This window comes from Thamnophis elegans, chromosome 9 (genome assembly GCF_009769535.1).
Source record: "Thamnophis elegans isolate rThaEle1 chromosome 9, rThaEle1.pri, whole genome shotgun sequence".
NCBI lineage: Eukaryota > Metazoa > Chordata > Lepidosauria > Squamata > Colubridae > Thamnophis > Thamnophis elegans.
In genome coordinates, this window is record NC_045549.1 from 68,484,228 (window position 1) to 68,507,326 (window position 23,099).

General features: G+C 44.6%; 1 protein-coding gene across 2 annotated transcripts in view; it reads left to right on the top strand.

The window, feature by feature from the left end:
* TBC1D19 (TBC1 domain family member 19) overlaps positions 1–23,099 on the top strand; it is a 71,798-nt gene that overhangs the window by 26,566 nt on the left and 22,133 nt on the right. For both annotated transcript variants that reach the window (XM_032224398.1, XM_032224400.1), the window contains exons 12-13: positions 6,827–6,901; positions 8,736–8,798. In XM_032224398.1, the coding sequence (XP_032080289.1) occupies positions 6,827–6,901; positions 8,736–8,798 (138 nt within the window). The remainder of the gene's footprint in view (positions 1–6,826; positions 6,902–8,735; positions 8,799–23,099) is intronic.

Below are 23,099 nucleotides of genomic sequence, written 5' to 3' on the forward strand. Positions count from 1 at the left end.
ATGCCTCAGTGGGTCCTAGTCAATAATTCACAAGGGTGGTTTTTTTTTTATGTATCTTATACTCCTCAATAGTCCTCGATTTATTCAGCCCAAAATTTCCATTGTCAAGCAGGACAGTTATGAAGTGAGGTTTACCCCTTTTTATGACCTTTCTTGCCACAGTTGTTAAGTGAATCACTGCAGCTAAGTTAATGACATAATTAAGTGAATCTGGTTTCCCCATTGATTTTGCTTGTCAGAAGATCGCAAGAGGTGATTGCATGATCCCTGGATACTGCAACTGTGATAAATACATGCCAGTTGCCAAGCGTTTACATTTTGATCACGCAACCCTGGAGATGCTGCAGTGGTCATAAGTGTGAAAAACTGTCATAAGTTACTTTTTTCAGTGCTATTGTGGTTTGGAACGGTCACTAAATGAATGATTGTCTGAGTGGTGCGGTGGCCTAGAGGTGGAGCGGGTCTCACCTCACTGTGAGTTCTATCCTAGCTCAGATATTTCTCTTTCTGGACACAATGAGAATGTATCTACTGAACAAAACTCCTCATTGGTGACAGGAAGGGCATCGGGCCAGTAAACACTCAGCTCCATTCAGTTGTCCAGACTCCACCCTGCTAGGGATTATGGGGTGGTTAAAAGAAGAAGATGATGATGATGATGATGATGATGATTTAAACGAATGATTGTCATTCAAGGACTGCATGTACATTGTGAGCATTTTCTTTTCTTTTTTATTTTAAGAATTTTTATTTATTTATTCTCTTATATACCCATTTAAGTATACATTCACATAATTGTTATTCTTCTTTACATTTATCATTCTAATACATTAATTATTTCATTTAATAGGTTATAATATACAGTTTGGGTTGCTATATTTACCATCCCTTCCTCCTTTTGTAACACCACCTTGTTTTCCCTTTCTTTTTTCCCTCCTTTCTCTCCTTCCTTCCTTCCTCCTCTCCTTCCCCTTCCTTCTTCCCTTCCCTTTCTCCTACTCCTACTCTTCTTCTTCCTATCCTCTCTCCTTCTCTTCCTCTCCCTTCCATCCTCCTCTCCTTACCTCTTTCTTCTTTCCCCCGTCTTCCTTTCATTCTCTCCTCCTCTCCCTTTCTTTTTCTATTATTGTTGGTGTATATTTCAAAACTCATTATGAGCATTTTCCACTGCAAAATGCGAACACCCGCATTATATGGTTATAAAGTCAGGGTGAACATTATAAAAGCCATAATTTTTCTAGGCTCTCTGACTATATTCATAGTGCTAGTCTATTTTTCCTCCTTATTTAATCCTACAGTTATTCTGACAGTGCTTCTAAAGTAATGGGAGAACTCGAACAAGCTAATCTACAGATTTATTACTGCGATGCCTTTAGCCTATAAATCAGTTGTGCATAGATATCTGTAAACGATACGGATTCATGGGATATTTAATTATAGTACATGTCCACATGTGCTTAACTTGATGATTTGCAGTATGCTGAGTCTTAAACTTGGGAAAAAAATAACTGATTAGTGATCAAATCTGTTCTCAAATCTCAACTCTATCACCCATCTCCTCCCACTTATGACTGTAACTTTGTTGCTTGTATTCTTACAGTTTATATTGTTTCCTAGTATGATTTGATTGTTGAATTGTACCTTATGACTATCATTAAGTGTTGTACTTTATGATTCGTGACGAATGTATCTTGTCCTTTATGTACACAGAGAGCATTTGTACCAAAGGCAAATTCCTTGTGTGTCCAATCACACTTGGCCAATAAAGAATTCTATTCTATTCCATTCTATTCTATTCTCCTCCATTCTATTGTTCTATCCTATTTTCCTCTATTCTATTCTATTTTCCTCCATTCTGTTCTATGCGATTCTATTTTCCTCCATTCTATTCTATTCTATTCTATTCTATTCTATTCTATTTTCCTCTATTCTATTTTCCTCCATTCTATTCTGTTCTGTTCTATTCTATTCTATTCTATTCTATTTTCCTCTATTCTATTTTCCTCCATTCTGTTCTGTTCTATTCTATTCTGTTCTATTCTGTTCTATTCTATTCTATTCTATTTTCCTCTATTCTATTCTATTTTCCTCCATTCTGTTTTGTTCTATTCTATTCTATTCTGTTTTCCTCCATTCTATTCTATTCTATTCTATTCTATTTTCCTCCATTCTATTCTGTTCTATTCTATTCTATTTTCCTCCATTCTATTCTATTTTCCTCCATTCTATTCTACTCTACTCTATTCTATTCTATTCTATTTTTCTCTATTCTATTTTCCTCCATTCTATTGTTCTATCCTATTTTCCTCTATTCTATTTTCCTCCATTCTGTTCTATTCTATTCTATTTTCCTCCATTCTATTCTATTCTACTCTACTCTACTCTATTCTATTCTATTTTCCTCTATTCTATTCTATTTTCCTCCATTCTGTTTTGTTCTATTCTATTTTCCTCCATTCTATTCTATTCTATTCTATTCTATTCTATTCTATTCTCCATTCTATTCTGTTCTATTCTATTCTATTTTCCTCCATTCTATTCTATTTTCCTCCATTCTATTCTACTCTATTCTATTCTATTCTATTTTTCTCTATTCTATTTTCCTCCATTCTGTTCTATTCTATTCTATTTTCCTCCATTCTATTTTTCTCTATTCTATTCTATTTTCCTCCATTCTATTTTCCTCTATTCTATTCTATTCTATTATATTATATTTTCCTCCATTCTATTCTATTCTATTCTATTCTATATGGTCTCTAAATCCTGATTGAGAGACTAAAGAAAATTTAAATAAATAACTGTATATGTGATGGTATTCAGGTCTGTTTGAAAAACAGGGAACGACTAGCACGCATGTGCGGGGAAACCTTTACCGTTACATAAGGAATGAAAATCTCTCTGGTTCTGCTATGATCACCATAATATATCTTTTAAATGGGGTATTTATGTAGAAGTACTAACAGGAATCGAACTCAGTGTGACTCTCGCTATAGGAATTCCCATTTCTTCAACTCTTTAGAATCCTTTGGAATGTGGCATATCTCAGCCTGGCCATACACAATTGCGGGCTTTCAAAAACGTGATCAGAAGCCATTTCATTTCTTGACTAAATGGGGGGTGGGGAAGCCCTCTTAAGTTTGGGCTGCTAACTAGTTAAATAATAATCAGCAGGAATAAATGGAGATTTGAGAAATAACAATTGTTGGATCCTCGGGTTAGTAACAGTTCAAAGTCACAGAAAAAGGCCCCGCCTGCAGGCCCGTGCATGGGCACCGCCCCCCCCCCCCACAGTGCATGTGCCCCCCATTTTGGTGCCTCTGATCTTGGAACCAAAAACGGGGTGCAGGGGTGCCCTGCATGACACCCCCCCCGCCTTCCACAGTGCCGCATGACCCATCCCCACCCCCGCGCATGCACACAGGTCTCCCAGCAGAGACCTGAGAATCAGATGGCCGGCGGGAGGCGTGCACACGCATGCGCAATGGAGCTGACCTGGGCGACAGCTCGTGTGCCCGCAAAGATGCCATAGGTTCTCCATCATGGATATAGGGTTTCCTGCCTGAGCATGGGGTTGGACTAGAAGACCTCCAAGGTCCTTTCCAACTCTGTTATTCTATTCAATTCTAAACTGTCAATTGACCAAGATGAGCTAGTGGATTTGCTTCTTTTCCATCTATTCTCTGATGTAAGTCACCCACCTGTTTCCTATCCTCAATGAGCCAGACGCCCCAAGGAAACGGCTCTCGATGTCCTGTCTAGCCTAAGAATGTCTGGGATGTAACGCAATCAAGCAAATAATTAACTTATCTTCTGAAATTGTTGACTCCTGATGCAATGTTTTCAGAAGACAGAGAAATTCAATTTGTAAACCTCGGAGGAACTTCATTATTCATTATTGTTCTGATACGAAGAAATGGATTTGGTCCATTCTGCATAAAAGCTGTGAAAATAAATTGAAGTAATATGTGCTTTAGGTTCGAGACAAAAATTGAATGAATTATGCCCATGGGTTTTTTAAAAAGTTCTTTGCCCCCCCCTCTTCTGCTGCATTTAGTGTTTTAATCACTATAATATAAATACTTTTTAAAAAATTTATAATTCCTATTGTATTTCTTTGTCATTGTATTCGTTTTTAAAAAATGAAATTCTACCCTACAAATGTCCCTTAATCATCTGTCAAGTCCACTTTTGATAACAGTTTCTGTTTGAATAATAGAATATAAAAGCTTATGGAAATGAATCTGATAGTTCCTTGTTTTAAAATATTTATTATTCCTTGTTTGGATATAAAACATGTTTCATTTGTTTTGATGATGAATATGTTTCTGAGATTATATTCGGATATCCTGAATGAATTTTTTCCCTGTTCCATTTTTTTATTTTTTATTTTTGGAACTCATTTATTTACGTAAGAAATTCACTTCTGCCTTTCCACTATAATCAGAGCTGGTTATATAAGAACTTTAGAACAATAATATTTTAAAACACTGAGGTCATTATTACTGCCGAAAACCCTAATATATACCCTATCAAACAGGCAATAAATTAAATTTGTTCACAGCAAAGGTAAATATAAAACATTTTTATTAAGGCAGTTTCACAACTAAGTAAAACTAGCAGATTTTTAAATTGTGTGGTTTCCAGTCACATTTGCTGATTTTAGTATTGTCTATTCACAGTTGTGTGAAATCCAAGGTGGCAGTTCTTTAGCTGGTACAGATCTTCATACGCATCAAATTCTTGATGTTTTTATGTATTTGATGTATACGTGTGGATCCAAATAGCGTAGTCTTTTGCAATTAACAAGTAGAAATTAGATAGTTAGGGTTAGATAGGATAGATCTATCTTATATTATCTATCTATCTATCTATCTATCTATCTACCTACCTACCTACCTACCTACCTATAACATCTATATCTATCTACCTACCTACCTACCTACCCACCCACCTATAACATCTATCTGTCTGTCTGTCTGCCTGTCTGTCTGTCTGCCTACCTACCTACCTAACCCACCCACCCACCCACCCACCTACCTACCTATAACGTCTGTCTGCCTGCCTGCCTGCCTGCCTGCCTGCCTGCCTGCCTGCCTGCCTGCCTGCCTGCCTGCCTGCCTCCCTCCCTCCCTACCTACCTACCTACCTACCTACCTACCTATCTATCAAATACCATCCAATATTTTTTGGTGTGGCACTACTATGGCTGGTTTATAACATAATCTTTCTATTTCAATGTTCAGATCTTGGTAGTTTGTCATCTTTGTCAATTTTTCGTCCTCTACTATCCTCTGATATTGCCGCATCAATTATCTATACTTTTCCCCCTTTTCAACCATCGTTAAATCTTATTTATTGTAAACCAAGACTTTTATTGGATTTATTGCTCTGATATCCCACAATTTTTTAAGCTGCTCGTTTTCCACTACTTTTTCAATTCTGTGTTCCCATCAGTTTCTCATTACCGGCACCCAATCGTTTCTACAGGGGCTCCAATGAATCGTTTTGGTGACTGTGTTGTGTTCTTGTGTTTGTGCAGTTTGTGCAGTTTTCTTGCATGAGCAGAGTAGGCAGGTCGTCTTTGACTTATGACCACAATTGAACCCCAAATTTATGTTGTTAAGTGAGACATTTGTTGTGAGTTTTGGCCCATTTTATGAGCTTTCTTGCCCCAGTTATTAAGTAAATCACTGCGGTTGATAAGTTGGTAGCAAGGTTGTTAAGTGAATCCAGGTTCCCCATTGACTTTGTTTGTCGGAAGGTGGCAAAAGAAATCACATCAGTGGTGGGATTCAGGCAGTTCGCACCTATTCGGGAGAACCGGTTGTTAACTTTCTTAGCAGTTCTGCGAACCGGTTGTTGGAAGAAATCTCATTTTTGGTTTTTTTTTCCACGTTACAGGGCTAATCCTGTAAGGAAGGCAGGAAGGAAACATTCTGGTGGTGTTTTTAGCCTCATCTTTATTGCCCTGCTTACAGAAACTGCCTCTCCGGTTAACCCTCATTACATTGTAACAGCTAAGGCGAAGCACCCATCAAAGTGAGTGATGTTGAGTTGGCCACACCCACCCAGTCACATGACTACTGGTCCATGCCTACCCAGCTGGTCATTAGGGCAGAGAACCGGTTGCTAAATTATTTGACTCCCACCACTGAATCACATGACCTGCATTCGCCAGTTGCCAAGCGTCTGAATTTTGATCACATGATCACAGGGATCCTGCAAAGGTTGTAACCGTGAAAAATGGTCATAAGTCACATTTATCAATAGCCGTAACTTTGAACAGTCACTAAACGAACTGTTGTAAATAGGGGACTGCCTTTATAATCTTCTGTTTCTTCCGTCTCTTTGTACAATCTGCACTTCGAAACATTTGATTTTTATTTTCAATCCTGGCTTTGATTGCAATAGTTCAATTGTAATTATTATTACTATTATTATTATCTCTTTTATTCATTAAACATGAAACTCAGTCAACTGAGCATTTAAAAATGTATCACAAATATCATTGACTGGTGCTGATGGTTGATACGGGTTGCTGCCAGCATCCTAGGTATCAGCCAAGTATCTTCTTAAAATGTATGATGTTCCGAGTAGCACAGGTTTTTTGCAGTTCTGCTGGTGTTAATTTCTTGATGTGTTTTGTAAAAATTCTTGGACATAGTGCCAATTGCCCTGATGACAATGGGTATCACTGTCACATGTTTAATCCATAATAGCGTAGTTTCCATTGGACAGGTCGCGATATTTTGTGATTTTCCCCCCCCCCAGTTCTTCTTCTTCGACTCTTTAATATTAATATTATATTATTATTACTTCATTTTAGGATATCTTGTACTATGAACAACTGAAGTCTAACGTGATCCAGTACAATCTTTTGGTGGACAGTCTGATTTATAAAGTGAGTAATTTTTGAATTGCGTATTTCTATGGTCAGTAATTAATGTGTTACTCAGCCGCTACGCTTTATGTAGTGAAAAAGAATGTTTGCTTTGACTGTGGTTCATGTCTTTTATCATGGCTAACCTTATTAATTGTGTTCTGCTTGCAAGATAGCTGGCAGCAAACTAATCTAAGGGCCTTGAATTTCTGGCTAGTAAGGAGTGAAAATAGGTACGCGGTGGCTCAATGGCTAAGACGCTGAGCTTGTCGACCAGACGTTCGGCAGTTCAGCGGTTCAAATCCCTAGCGCCGCGTAACAGAGTGAGCTCCCGTTACTTGTCCCAGCTTCTGCCAATCTAGCAGTTCGAAAGCATGTAAAAATGCAAGTAGAAAAATAGGGACCACTTTGGTGGGAAGGTAACAGCACTCAATGTTGAGTCATGCTGGTCACATGACCACGGAGACGTCTTCGGGCAATGCTGGCTCTTCAGCTTAGAAACTGAGATGAGCACTGCCCCCTAGAGATGGGAATGACTAGCACGCATGTGTGGGGGAACCTTTACCGTTACCTAAGGAATGAAAATCTCTATGGTTCTGCTATGATCACCATAATATATCTTTTGAATGGGGGTTTATGTAGAAATACTAACAGGAATCGAACTCAGTGTGACTCTCGCTATAGGAATTCCCATTTCTTCAACTCTTTAGAATCCTTTGGAATGTGGCATATCTCAACCTGGCCATACACGATTGCGGATTTTCAAAAACGTGATCAGAAGCCATTTCATTTCCTGACTAAATGGATAAAAAAGCCCTCTTAAGTTTGGGCTGCTAACTAGTTAAATAATAATCAGCAGGAATAAATGGAGATTTGAGAAATAACAATTGTTGGATCCCACAATGTTTTGTTAGCCCCAGTATCTCAGGGGCTGCCACAAAGAAGAGGGAATCAATCCATTCTCCAAAGCACCTGAGGGCAGGACAAAGAGCAATGGGTGGAAACTAATCAAGGAGAGAAGCAACTTAGAACTAAGGAGAAATTTCCTGACAGTTAGAACAATTAACCAGTGGAACAACTTGCCTCCAGAAGTTGTGAAAGCCCCAACACTGGAAGTTTTAAAGAAGAGATTGGACAACCACTTGTCTGAAATTGTATAGGGCAGTTATGGCTAACTTTTTTCTTGTTGTGTGCCAAAAGCGTGTCTGCACCCATAACACAATGCGCACGTGAACCCCCCCACTTGGCGCTCCCCTCCATGCCTACGCCCGTCCCCCCCCTGCCTATTTTTGGCTTCCAGGTTGGTGCAGGAGGCTTTCCAATGCCAAAACGGGGCTCAGGGGCGCTGTGCAAGGCCCCAAAATGCAATGCGAGCACCGCCTCCATGCACTCCACCCACTTTGCATGCGTACACTTCCCCCATGCACCCCTACCCTTGCGCATACGCGGCAGAGATCTAAGACCAGCTGGCGGGCGGGAGGTGCACCACATGTGCAGTGGAGCTGGGTTGGGGGGACAGTTGACGTGCCCGCAGAGAGGGCGTGCCAGAAGTTTGCCATCGCGGGTATAGGGTTTCTTGCTTGAGCAGGGGGTTGGAATAGAACAGCTCCAAGCTCTCTTCCAACTCTGTTATTCTGCCTCTTTCATTACAGACCAAAGATTCTAATGGAACTTTTCATTTGAAAATTAGAAGTTGACGAAAGGCTGAGCTTGATATATGATTAGCGCCGTAACTGTTGTTAACGCCATCAGATTACGATAGTGCCTGCGTCTTGTTATATTGTGTACAGGGTGAGAAAAGACGTGGCTCAGCTTCAGAAAGTTATGTTTGTTTGTTTGTTTTTTATAATTTCAGGATGTGAAATTGACAGCCAGCAATGATGACTACTACTTCGTGTTTGAGGATTATTTATATCAGGTAAGTATTTACGTGGAGCAAATGGCAAATCATACGTCACTGGAAGAAGGACATTTGGGCCAGAGTAAAGTTTGTTCTGTTTGCTTTGTAGATCAAATAAAACTTGTAATGCAACAGCTGCTCTGAAGTAGAGCTGCAGTGCGTTGCTATGTGTCTGTACACAAGAGTAAATTCCATTTATGTTTTGTGGGGCACGTGCGCTCGCCTACCACTTCCAACGGCCCCGTTCCGAACGGGCTACGGGCCAATAGTGGGACTGGGATTGGGGACCCTTGTTGTAGAACATAAGATTGGCCCCTACTTGCTCATGTCCCCGAAGACCAGTGGTGGGATACTACCGGTACACCCCGGTACAGGTGTACCGGTGCCTGCTGGGAGCACCAGGTACTGTTACCGTAAAGTGCTCTGGAGGGCCCACCTGCCGCCCTTAACCTATATTTGAGCCGATCGGTGCTTTCGCACATGGGCATGGAGTGTACGGCGCCTGTGCAATGCTCCTCGGAGCAGCTGGAGGGTTGCGGGTGGTAAGTACGCATGTGCACGCTGTGCGCGTGCTGCGCGCATGCATGTGGTGGACTCCTGGCCCCGTTGCACCGTCCTGTTGAAGACCTAGTTTTGCCAATGGTACCCCAGTTTGGAATGGACCCAGGAATGGGCTACTACAGGTTCGGGAGCTAACATAATGGCCAGTTCGGAGAACCTCCAAATCCTCCCCCTGGTTGGCCCTGGCCCTCCCACTCCTCCTACTCCTCACCTCCCAGGAGTCTCCACGTGGCCCGTTTTGAATGTGAGGTAAGTGCAGGGCCCATGCGGAGGCTCGGGAAGGGGGAAAAACAGGCCTCCTGGAAGTTCAGGAAGTCTGGAAACGGGCCCATTTCTGGCCTCTGGAGCTCGGGGGAGGCAGCTTTCACCCTCCCAGAGTCTCAAGGAAAGCCGCTGGAGCCTGGGAAAGGCAAAAACACCCCCCCCCCCATGGTGCCCACCTTGGCCACGCCCACCCAGCCACCGGGCAGAGAGCCCGTTGCTGAAATTTTTGAAGCCCACCCCTGGGAGTGTCCTGTTTTTTTTCTGCGTAGCTGCATCAAACAAGCATTCTTTAACTTAGCTGACAAGAGAATTCTGTACATTCGGAGAGTAAAGTATAGGCAAAAATCTAATGCTCTCTAAAAAAATTATTAAGATGTTTCTCCAATTGCCTTGCTACTAATAAAGCTTGCAGAATAGAAGCTTGTGATATTGAAGATGCCATCTAACTAAAACTACAGCCTTGAGAGCAATAAACTAAGACATCTATTTATTTAAATGGAAGAAAGCTGCATTACCCAAGCTGTAAAAAAAACAACCCAGGATCACATACTGAACGCATGCCAAACTAGGCATGCTACAGAGATGAAGTCAGTTTTCTCTTCGGCTGAGTTTCTAGCCAGCATTTTATGTCTGTAGGTAGGGGACCAATTTGTTTTCCAAAGCACCCGAGGGCAGAACAAGAAGCAATGGGTGGAAACTAATCAAGGAGAGAAGCAACTTGGAATTAAGGAGAAATTTCCTAAGGAGATTCAAGATCACGTGAAGTGTTAATACCAATTTATAAAGCCTTGGTAAGGCCACACTTGGAATACCGCATCCAGTTTTGGTCACCATGATGAAAAAAAGGATGTGGAGACTCTAGAAAGAGTGCAGAGAAGAGCAACAAAGATGATTAGGGGACTGGAGGCTAAAACATACAAAGAACAGTTGCAGGAACTGGGTATGTCTAGTTTAATGAAAAGAAGGACTAGGGGAGACATGATAGCAGTGTTCCAATATCTCAGAGGTTGCCATAAAGAAGAGGGAGCCAAGCTATTCTCCAAAGCACCTGAGGGCAGAACAAGAAGCAATGGGTGGAAACCAATCAAGGAGAGAAGCCACATAGGAGAAATTTCCTGGCAGAACAATGCTGTAAAGCAGTGGACCGGTTTGCCTCATTAAGTTGTGGGTGCCTCATCACTTGAGGTTTTTAAGAAGACATTGGGCAGTCCACTTGAATGGTACAGGATCTCCTACTCGCGCAAGAGGGCTGGACTAGAAGACCTCCAAAGCTCCCTTTTTGTGAATTCGCCGTAATTTTCTACCGCCAGGAGGCTTGGAGGTTGGATTTAATACAGTTCTCATTATCACAGAGTTAATAGCCGTGCAGTTCAGGCAGGATTGAAGGCGGAACATTGTTTTCCTGTGTTCTACTTTATTATTATTATTTTTTCCCCAATCTCCGACAAAAAGCTATTTCATCCATTTCTGAAAAGACTTGTCTGGTCAAACAGAGTTACTTCGAGGAGACACAAATCCTCAGGTTACCTGCCTAATTGCCAAATTCTGCTTCCGAGTGATAAGGATATGCCGTCAGATGTTGATTTCTTTGGGACTCTTTATAATGACTAATTTGGATATATCAATAACTGTTGGATAAGCACGAAGAGGACAGAATGTTTCCATTTGTGTATAATTTCATGAAGTCTGTTCTGTGTCTGCGTGTCAGGCTCAAGGCCAAAGACACACTAAAAAGCAATGGACTCCAGTCATTTATTTGCTTACGCTTAGTGGATAGGATCTTATCCAAACCAAGGCTAATCCAGGTGGTCCTCGACTTATGGCCAGAATTTGTGTTTCTAAGTGAGAAATTTATTAAGTGGGTTTTGTCGGATTTTACAACTTTTCTTGCCACATTTGTTACGTGGATCACTGCAGTTGTTAAAGTGGACTTAACACGGGAAGGAAGGAAGGAAAAGGAAGGAGGATAGGGAAGGAGAAAAGGAAGGAAGAGGGAGGAAGGGGGAAAGGAAGGAAGATAGGGAGGAAAGGAAGCAAGAGGGGGAGGGAAGGAAGGAAAAGAAAGGGAGAAGGAGAAAAGGAAGCAAGAGGGTGGGAGGAAGGAAAGGAAGATAGGAAGGAAAGGAAGCAAAGGGGAAGGAAGGAAGGAAAAGAAAGGAAGATGGGGAAGGAGAAAAGGAAGGAAGAGTGGGAGGAAGGAAAGGAGGGAGGAAAGAAAGCAAGAGGGGGAAGGAAGGAAGGAAAAGAGAGGAAGAAGAAAAGGAAGCAAGAAGGTGGGAGGAAGGATAGGAAGGAAAGGAAGAAAGGAAGATAGGAAGGAAAGGAAGCAACGGGGAAGGAAAAGAAAGATGGGGAAGGAGAAAAGGAAGGAAGAGGGAGGAAGAGGGGAAGGAAGGAAGATAGGGAGGGAGGAAAGGAAGCAAGACGGGGAGGGAAGGAAGGAAAAGAGAGGAAGAAAGAGAAAAGGAAGCAGGAGGGTGGGAGGAAGGAGAGGAAGGAAGGAAGATAGGAAGGAGAGGAAGGAAGGAAAAGAAAGAAAGATGGGGAAGGAGAAAAGGAAGGAAGAGTGGGAGGAAGGAAAGGAGGCAGGAAAGAAAGCAAGAGGGGGAAGGAAAGGAAGGAAGCTAGGGAGGAAAGGAAGGAAGGAAAAGAAAGAAAGATAGGGAAGGAGAAAAGGAAGGAAGAGAGTGGGAGGAAGGAAAATAGGGAGGAAGGAAAGGAAGCAAGATGGGGAGGGAAGGAAGGAAAAGAAAGGAAGAAGGAGAAAAGGAAGCAAGAGGGTGGGAGGAAGGATAGGAAGGAAAGGAAGCAAGGGGGAAGGAAGGAAAAGAAAGAAAGAAAGATGGGGAAGGAGAAAAGGAAGGAAGAGTGTGGGAGGAAGGAAAGGGAGGGAGGAAAGGAAGCAAGAGGGGGAAGGAAAGGAAGGAAGCTATTGAGGAAAGGAAGGAAGGAAAAGAAAGGAAGATGGGGAAGGAGAAAGGGAAGGAAGAGGGTGGGAGGAAGGAAAACAGGGAGGAAGGAAAGGAAGCAAGAAGGGGAAGGAAGCAAAATTGGGAGAGGGGGAGAGAAGGAAGATCTGTCTTTTAAAAAAAACATAGCTAGAATTTTGAATAGAAAATTTTTACACTGCCAATTTGTCGACAGTCTTCATTATTACTTTGCATAACCGTTAAATTATTGTTCCTGTGTGAGACATCAGAATGAAAATGGAAACATAAAAAGATGGGAGAGGGCATGGAGGCATGGCAAGCTTCTCTGGGTTGGAGGAAATAATCGAATACAGTTCAGAATTCTGAAGGTGGAGAGGTTATGATAGAGAAAACAACCTGTCAACCTGGAATTTAGAAGGCTATCGCAATCATTCCCTGTGCATTTCTGGAAGATTATACCTCTGGAAACTTGAAAGAAAATTATAAAGAAGAATATTCAAAACCACGCAGAGTAGTTCTCAGGATTTAGGAAGGTGAATTTGCCTGTGTTAATTTTTTTCAAGTGTGTAAGGTAAAGGCAAAGGTCCTCCTTGCACATATGTGCTAGGCGTTTCCAACTCTAGGGGGCGGTGCTCATCTCCATTTCAAAGCAAAAGAGCCAGCACTGAGATATCTCCATGGTCATGTGGCTGGCATGACTCAACGCCGAAGGCGCACGGAACGCTGTTACCTTCCCACCAAAGGTGGTTCCTATTTTTCTACTTGCATTTTTTTTACATGCATTCGAACTGACCAGCATGGCTGGCTGAGGAATTCTGGGACTTGAAGTCCACAAGTCTTAAAGTTGAGAAGGTTGGAGACTCCTGACCAGCATGGCTGGCTGAGGAATTCTGGGACTTGAAGTCCACAAGTCTTAAAGTTGCCAAGGTTGGAGACTCCTGACCAGCATGGCTGGCTGAGGAATTCTGGGACTTGAAGTCCACAAGTCTTAAAGTTGCCAAGATTGGAGACTCCTGACCAGCATGGCTGGCTGAGGAATTCTGGGACTTGAAGTCCACAAGTCTTAAAGTTGCCAAGATTGGAGACTCCTGACCAGCATGGCTGGCTGAGGAATTCTGGGACTTGAAGTCCACAAGTCTTAAAGTTGCCAAGATTGGAGACTCCTGACCAGCATGGCTGGCTGAGGAATTCTGGGACTTGAAGTCCACAAGTCTTAAAGTTGCCAAGATTGGAGACTCCTGACCAGCATGGCTGGCTGAGGAATTCTGGGACTTGAAGTCCACAAGTCTTAAAGTTGCCAAGGTTGGAGACTCCTGACCTGCATGGCTGGCTGAGGAATTCTGGGACTTGAAGTCCACAAGTCTTAAAGTTGCCAAGATTGGAGACTCCTGACCAGCATGGCTGGCTGAGGAATTCTGGGACTTGAAGTCCACAAGTGTCACGCCCCACTCCATTCCATAATTAGGAAAGAAGACCAAGAGACTCCATGGGTTGGAAATCCAAAGTACTTTTACTAATTATAAATGGTAAGCGAGCAGTAGTGAAGCAAGATCTGAATAATATGGCGTGAAAGCAATTGATATATGGCAAAGCCCGTTCCCCCCCCTTAGGATCAAAGCTCCAGTCCAATCATAAGTCCTTCAAATGTCAGGTGTGAGATAACTTCAAAAAGACAGGCCAAGATGGAATGTGAAGGCCGTTGATGCAGGCGGGAAACACGTACGCATGCGTAAACCCCAACGACTGGAACATCCTAGAACATTCCTTCAGCAGACCTCCAGCACATCAATTAAAACCCTCCCACATACACGCCCCCCCCTTCCCGTTTCATGGCAGCTGAAGCAGCAGCAAAGCAGAAGCTGACATCCGGCCGTCCCCCGGAAAAAGGCTGTCAGGCCTGGAAGAAAAAACAAACAAAACAGACAAAACAGAACAAAACAGACAAACAACAAACAAACAAGAGAGGGAAAGGAGAAAAGTCAAGGCTTGTCGGGATAAGCAGCATAAAATTTTCGGAGTAAGCGGGGAGCACGAACGTGGGACTTATCAACCCATTCCGTGTGGGAGGGGGGAAAATGTTTCCAAGCCACAAGGTATTGGATGCGATTGCGGTGCCTGCGGGAATCCAGAATGTCCCGGACCTCAAAATGACGTTCCCCATCAATAAGCAACGGAGCAGGTGGAGGGTCATCTGCGGGCCGTAGGTCAGACATCCGAACGGGCTTGATGAGGTTGATATGGAATACCGGATGGATCCGGTTAAGATGTTTGGGCAATTGCAAACGAACAGAAACAGGATTGATAACTTTCAAAATCGGGAAAGGGCCAACATACTTGGGACCCAATTTCTTAGACTTTTGTGTGGTATGCAAGAATTTCGTGGACAAATACACTAAATCACCAACGTGGTACTCATCAGGCTGAGAGCGTTTCTTATCAGCCTGCTTCTTATGAGCCTTGTGGGCGGCGTCCAAGGTGGAACGAGTGAGGGGCCAAAGGCGACTGAGACGTTCACTCCAGTCCGCCACGGAAGGAACCTGAGGCTGGGCCGTAGGCAGTTCGGGGATAGGAACAAAATCCTGGCCGGAAACGACCCGGAAAGGGGTGAACCCAGTGCTGGAGTGAATCGAATTGTTATAGGCCACTTCAGCGTGTGGTAACAAGTCCACCCAATCGTCCTGTTGATAATTGATGAAACAACGTAAATATTGTTCAAGGACGGAATTAGTACGTTCACAGCCGCCATTAGTCTGAGGATGGTAGGCGGAGCTAAGGCCCTGGGCGGAGCCAATACGTGTGAGGAACTCCTTCCAAAACTTGGATGTGAATTGGACCCCACGATCGGAGATAATACGGTCGGGAACGCCATGCAAGCGGTATATGTGGGAAAGGAAGAGCTTAGCCAAGGCCTTGGCGGAAGGAATCTTGTGGCACGGCACGAAATGAACTTGCTTGGAGAACAAATCAGTAACCACCCAGATAACCGTGTGCCCCTGGCTCTCGGGAAGGTCCACAATAAAGTCCATAGAAATCTCCTTCCACGGGGCAATGGGGCGGGCGACGGACTGTAGAAGTCCGTGTGGTTTCCCCGGAGGTTTTTTGGCGGTAGCGCAAACCGGGCAACTGGATACATAAAGTTCAATGTCCTTTTTTAAAGAGGGCCACCAGAATTGTCTCTTCACGAGGTGCAAAGTTTTCACGAATCCAAAATGACCCGCCATCCTGGAGTCATGAGCGCGACGAAGGACCACAAGACGTAGGGAAGCGGGGATGTATAATTTAGCTCCAATCCACGGTAGATCGTCCCTCATGGTGCACTCGTCCCGATGGTTCAGGAACCAGTCGTCTTGAGGAAGAGCTGCTTTGAGGTCAGAAAGCAGGTCGTGAGGCACGTCCTTTTGGGCCTTGGTCTGGTGACGTGTGAGCACCGGAGCCGCCAAGAGCGGTTGGACGATACTCAGCTTGGAACAATTATACTGAGGTAACCGGGACAAAGCATCGGCCATGAAATTCTTTCCGCCCGGGATATACTTTAGAGTGAAATTGAAACGGTTAAAATATTGGGCCCAACGCATCTGCTTTGGGGAGAGACGGCGAGGCGTGCGCAACGCCTCCAAATTTTTGTGGTCAGTCCACACCTCAAAAGGGTGTTTAGAGCCTTCAAGGAAGTGGCGCCAAGTAGCGAGGGCCCAACGAACTGCAAACGCCTCTTTCTCCCAGACCGCCCAGCGTCGTTCCGTATCAGTGAGTTTACGTGAGGTGTACGCGCAAGGCTGTAAGGTACCCTGGTCATTGGCTTGTAGCAGAACAGCCCCAACTGCGACATCACTGGCATCAGCTTGGACAACGAAGGGTTGGTTGAGGTCAGGATGTTTAAGAACTGGTTCAGCGGCAAAAAGGCGTTTAAGCTTTTCGAACGCCGCCTGGCATTCCATGGTCCAGTCCAAAGGCTTACTGGGTTTAGGTTTCGGGTCGCCTTTAGTTTTGAGCAAATTAGTAATAGGGAGAGCAATGTCGGCAAAAGAGGGAATAAATTGACGGTAGAAATTAGCGAAACCCAAAAATTGTTGCAGTTGTTTACGAGTTTTGGGAGCGTCCCATTCAGTGACCGCCTTTACCTTCTCAGGGTCCATTTCAACGCCATGAGGGGAGATACGGTAGCCCAGATAGTCAATAGTAGTTTGGTGAAACTCACACTTAGACAATTTGGCATACAAGTTGGCAGCACGGAGTTTTTTCAAAACAGTGCGCACCAGATTGACGTGGTGGTCGTAAGAGCGGGTATAAATGAGGATATCGTCCAGATATACGATAACGCCCTTATAGAGATGATCGTGCAGGATCTCATTAATAAATTGCATGAATACAGCAGGAGCCCCCTGTAGGCCAAAAGGCATAACCCGGAACTGGAAACAACCAAGAGGGCAGTTAAAGGCGGTCTTCCATTCGTCCCCCTCCTTAATGCGAACCCTATAGTACGCTTCACGCAGGTCCAATTTTGTGAAGATGCGGCCCTTCCCCAGTTGCGCCAATAAGTCCTTCATCAATGGGAGTGGGTAGAGGTTTTGAGAACAGATGGCGTTAAGATTTCTAAAGTCACAACATAAACGAAGAGACCCATCTTTTTTCTCACGAAACAGCACAGGGGCCGCCACCTTGGGTCGGGCCGGTTCAATGAAACCACGTTTCAAATTTTTGTCAATGAAAGAACGCATCTCCTCCATTTCCCTGGGTGACATGGAGTAAATGCGGGGTTTTGGGAGTTTGACCCCGGGCAAAATGTCAATGGAGCAATCAGTAGGCCTGTGGGGGGGCAGAATGTCCGAAGATTGCTCGCTGAAGACTTCCTTAAGATCCAAATATTCTTTCGGAATTTTCTCCTCTCCTGCAATCCTCTCCTGCCCCCTAGCGGCTACTTCAGGAACGTTAGTGACGTCAGGTTGGTTTGGAGAGCCCTCCCCCACTGGAGGTACTTTGGAGCGAATACGCAAGCGACCTGTCCGCCAATTTATGTGAGGGTTCCACTTCCGGAGCCACGGGATGCCCAAAATAAGTGGTCTGTCCATGCCAGGTGCGACCACAAAAGAGATTAATTCAGTGTGGGTACCCATTTTCATTTCCAAAGGCTCAGTAAAAAAATGGGCGGGCCCCCCCCCCGCAACCGATCCGTCTATCTGGCAAAAAACAATAGGGGTTTTCAAAGTGCGCAATTTGAGGCCTAATTTCTCAACCATGGCTGGGTTGATCATGGACCGGGAACAGCCGGAATCCAGTAATGCCAGGAGGGTGGCAGGTGTCCCCTCAGGAGGAACTTTTAATTCAATAGGGAGTAGAAGGGGCCCCTTGTTTGAACTCACCCAGTGAGGTGAAGTGTCGTCATCTGAGTCATCAGAAGAAGAGGAGTTAGCATCCGCGTCATCCTTCAATGGTTGGGGAAGAGGAGGGGGGTTGGTTTCCCCAGCGAAAGCCGTTTCCCTCTTTTTCTTTTCAGAGCCTCTTGCAGGTTTCTCCTCACGTCTGGGAGGGGGTTGGGCAGAGAGGGGTGATTTCGCCCGACAGAGGGGGGCGGTATGCCCAAGCTTCCCACAGCGAAAACATGTTAAAGGTCTGGAGGAGCCAGAAGGGGGCTCCCTCGCGTCGCCTCGGCGTTTGGAAAGCGCTTGAGTAGCAGGAGGGGGGAGGGACTTGGCAGCTCTTTCTTTTCGCTTCCTTCTTTCTTCAGTGGCATAACGCAGACGAATTAAGTCAAGCTCAGCGTCAGCAGCATGCTCAAACCAAGTGATTAAACGCCTCGGCAGGTTACGATTGACACATTGTTGATAAATGTCAGCGTTTAAGCCTTCAGCAAATCTGTCCAGAAGCGCATCCTCCCCCCAGCCTCTCATGTACTGAGACAGACATTGAAATTCCTGGATGTATTGGGCGACCGGTCTATCGTCTTGGTCAAAGGTTAAAAACTTTAATTTGTTCCGCTTCTCAGTTAACGGGTCATCAAAACGTTGGCGGAAAGCCGCCATAAAACGGTTGAAATTCCCCAAGAGGGGAGAACCAGACATATGCAAAGCAGTGGACCACGTAGCCGCTTCACCATCCAAAGATAAAAGAACCATTCTGACCCTTAAAGTGTCAGATTCAAAGTCCCGCCCATAAATTTCCATGTAGTTAAAGACTTGCATAAGAAAGGAGGGAAGGTTGGCTGAAGCACCATTAAAACGCACAGGTAAGGGAGGAATTTTAGCCATCCGATGTCTTCGAGGGGGGGCCTGGGGGGGAGGTCCCCTTTGATCAGCAAAACCTCTAGCCGCAGGGGGTGATACAGGCCGAGGGGGGGGTGGGGGAGAATCCTGGCGTGGGTGACGTTGCCAACTTCTCCAGTCTCTTTCCTCCTCCCCCCTCCTGTCCTCCAAAAATGTTTGACCCCAATAATCAGGTAACTCACTCCGCTGTGGTTTTCTCACGGGGCCCTGGTGCTGATAATTTCTCCATTCTGCTTCATCGCCTCTTTGGCTCCAATAGTCAGGGAAATCACCCGCCTGAGGTTTTCTCACGGCCCCTGGCTCCAGCGAAGTTTGTTGAGGTGGTCTCTGGGTGAGTCCAGCATTCCAGCTTGTCTCTATTTCTCTTTGCCCCACTGAAGTTGACCAACGGGGTGGGGGGGAAGGCTCAGGCTGACTGGAAATTTGCAGTTGAAATAAATCTTCGTGCAGAGGTCGGTCAGACGGGCTGGGCTGGTGTAAAGAAAGGTCGGGAGGTCCCAGTTCACTGGAATCCGTCCCAACGGCGCCTTCCTCCTCTCTGGTTGGAGAAGACATTATGTCCCTTCTCGGTAGACGTAAATCTCCTGGAAAGGGATATTATTCAGATCTTGCTTCTTGTCACGCCCCACTCCATTCCATAATTAGGAAAGAAGACCAAGAGACTCCATGGGTTGGAAATCCAAAGTACTTTTACTAATTATAAATGGTAAGCGAGCAGTAGTGAAGCAAGATCTGAATAATATGGCGCGAAAGCAATTGATATATGGCAAAGCCCGTTCCCCCCCCTTAGGATCAAAGCTCCAGTCCAATCATAAGTCCTTCAAATGTCAGGTGTGAGATAACTTCAAAAAGACAGGCCAAGATGGAATGTGAAGGCCGTTGATGCAGGCGGGAAACACGTACGCATGCGTAAACCCCAACGACTGGAACATCCTAGAACATTCCTTCAGCAGACCTCCAGCACATCAATTAAAACCCTCCCACATACACGCCCCCCCCTTCCCGTTTCATGGCAGCTGAAGCAGCAGCAAAGCAGAAGCTGACAACAAGTCTTAAAGTTGCCAAGGTTGGAGACTCCTGACCAGCATGGCTGGCTGAGGAATTCTGGGACTTAAAGTCCACAATTCTGGGACTTGAAGTCCACAAGTCTTAAAGTTGCCAAGGTTGGAAATCCATGGCCAAGGGCATAGCTTTTTCTTGGTGAAGATACCTAATAATGAAATTGATGGCAACTATCTGTGTGTCAAAACTGTCCTTGTATCTAATTGTTGTTCTGGTGTGCAGTCTCTATAACATCGTTTTGAGGGTAGAAGTTGAAACAATTTATGTCCAGGATGTGATGGGGTCTGTAGATATTTTTTATAGCTTTTGCAGATTAGTTCAGTTCAGTTCAGTTCAGTTTATTAAATTTCTATGCCGCCCTTTCCCCCCGAAGGGGACTCAGGGTGGCTCACAACTCGAACCGGGGAGGGGGATACAGACAAAAGATTTAAAAACAACAACATAACAATATATAATTTAAAACTCACAACAGTCATACCATTCGAGATGGGGGCAACAGCTCTTTAGCCCCAGGCCTGTCGGAACAACCAGGTTTTGAGGGCTTTGCGGAAGGCCTGGAGGGTGGTGAGGGTTCGAATCTCCACGGGGAGTTCGTCCCAGAGGGTCAGAGCAGCCACAGAGAAGGCTCTCCTCCGGGTAGTCGCCAGTCGACACTGGCCGGCGGATGGGATTCGGAGGAGGCCTAATCTGTGGGATCTAATCGGTCTAGTGGAGGATTAATTTTCTCATACCAAAGAAAATGAAGGCAAAATACCATTCCCAGGTTTCCAACGTCACGAGCCAACTCTGTTCACTGCTAAAAAGACAAGTCGGTATTGAGTTGTGGAACGATACCTACCCGAGTAGGTATGTTTAATTTATGACTATAGTCCTCCACTTAATGAGGACAACGGAGCCCCAAATTTCTAAACAAGGGGGTTGTTAAGTGAATCACCGCAGTTATTAAGTGAATCCTGCAGTCATTAAGTGAATCTATATTCCCCCATTGACTTTGCTGGTCAGAATTTGGCTGGAAAGCTTACAAATAGTGACCATGTGATCCCAGGATGGTGTAGCCGTCATAAATACTTGCCGATTGCTAACACCTGCATTTTAGTCACATGGCGATGGGGATGCTACAATAGATGTAAGTGGGGAAACCAGTCATAAGTCCTCTTTTTCCCCACTGCCATTGCAACTTCGGACTGCCATTAAATGAATGGTTGTAAGTTGAGGCCTACCTGTAGTAGGAAATTGGGAGAACCAGGTTGGTATGTGGTGGTTACAGTTAGAAACCAGGAGACCACAAGTTCTAGTCCTGCCTTTGAGCCCAAAGCCTGTGGGTAACTATGAGCCAATCCCTTTCTCTCATCCCTAGGAAGCATGTGTCCTGACCTAGGCTTCCCCAAAAAGCCCGAGGCAGATTCCTGGTCCCGACAAAAACCCTTTTCTTAAACGAATGTGAATTCCTCTCATTCACATTCAGCAAAGGCCTGGCAAACGGTCTTCCAAAGGAATATTTACGACTACAGACCTTATCTGTCTTGGAAAGCAGCCATGTAAATATTTTCCAAACGAAGTGCTATGCAAGGAAAAACTGGGCACAGAGTCTCTGAGATTCACGGACAGATCTTCACACTCCTGAAATGAATCTAACAACCGGACGAAGAATTGTTTCCTGAATTGTTTCACTCTTTTATTTCCGATGGGAGGGGCCATTCACCATTCACCTGCGGTTTACGACCCTGATTTCTCAGCTGTTCTTTTCTTCTGGCAGCTCTGCACATGCACACACTGGGAACAGGCTCCAGCTGTTCCTCTGCCTCACTGCTGTCTAGCTCCGTAGGCTCCTGATCACTGCCCAGACGGCCTTGGCCCCATCTCTGCCACCTACGCAGAGCCCTTGTCCGAGCCTTCCCCAGCCTCCAGGACTGGCCCATGCTCCTCACCAACCTCCTCACTGTCCAACTCTGTTGCCAGCTCTGCTGGTGGGCCACAGCAGCATTTCTGAAAAAAAACTTGCCAAGAACACCTTGTGGAGATATTTCCAGGCAGTCTCCTAGGGTTGAACTCAATTGGATGGGAATAAAAAAATAATACCAATAAATAAGAAATTATTTCTACCTTCAGCCCCAATCTGTATGGCAGTCAGGAGAAGGCTTGCCTAAATCCATAATTTTCTCTCCTCTTTCTGCTGACGTGGGTCTTTATAAACTAGTTTTTAATTTTTCCTGTTTATTACTACTTTGCTGGCTGTGGTATATTTTAGAGAGTTTGGATAGGAGCACGGGGGCTGATAAGTAGTGCTGAAAGTGTGTGTATTTAAGATAAAGTTACTTTGTCCTTTGAAAAAAATGTTAACCCTCAAAATAGTAAGTTGTTGAAGAAGGTGAGCCCATATCTCTGGCAGAAAATTATTCTGTCCTCTATCAGAAGACCAGACGGATTTTCAAGACGTTTCTGCTTTTCTTTGACAAATACAATTTTCAGAAGATTTTGTTTATACAAGTATTAAACAGAAAAGTACCCTCCGCACAGGCCCTACATTGGGAAACATTGTCATGGCGTTGGAAAAATTCTGTTTAAAATAAAAAGATAAGCTGCAGCCAGTCCCACGTTAGAATTATCACTCACGGAAATGAATTTACTGTAGGCAGAATAAAAGATACAGGCATGTGTGTATAGGTTTCTGAGTTTATACGTAGAAAAATTGTCTGGGAGATAACCACTTGCCAGCGATCCAGTTTTGAGTTTTCTCTACCGCGGCCTTAAAAAAAAACTAGGAAACCGGAGGTTATTTTTACAATACTCCTTGAAAGTCCAAATAGGAAGAATTACTGGACAAAAATACATACATGGCTAGAAAAAATGTTGAAGCAGCATATAGGTTATAAGCCAGGTACGATAAAGGGAACATATCAGAAGTGGCATTCAGCCGGTTCGGACCGGTTCATCTGAACCGGTAGTAGAAATTGCGGGTGGGCCCGCCCCGGGCTCGCCCCTGCCCACCCACCTCAGCTCTATGCCATCCTATGAGCCGAGGTGGCACAGTGGTTAGGGTGCAGTACTGCAGGCCACTTCAGCTGACTGTTATCTGCAGTTTCAGCGGTTCGAATCTCACTGGCTCAAGGTTGACTCAGCCTTCCATCCTTCCGAGGTGGGTGAAATGAGGACCCAGACTGTGGGGGCGATATGCTGACTCTGTAAACCGCTTAGAGAGGGCTAAAAGCCCTATGAAGCGGTATATAAATCTAACTGCTATTGCT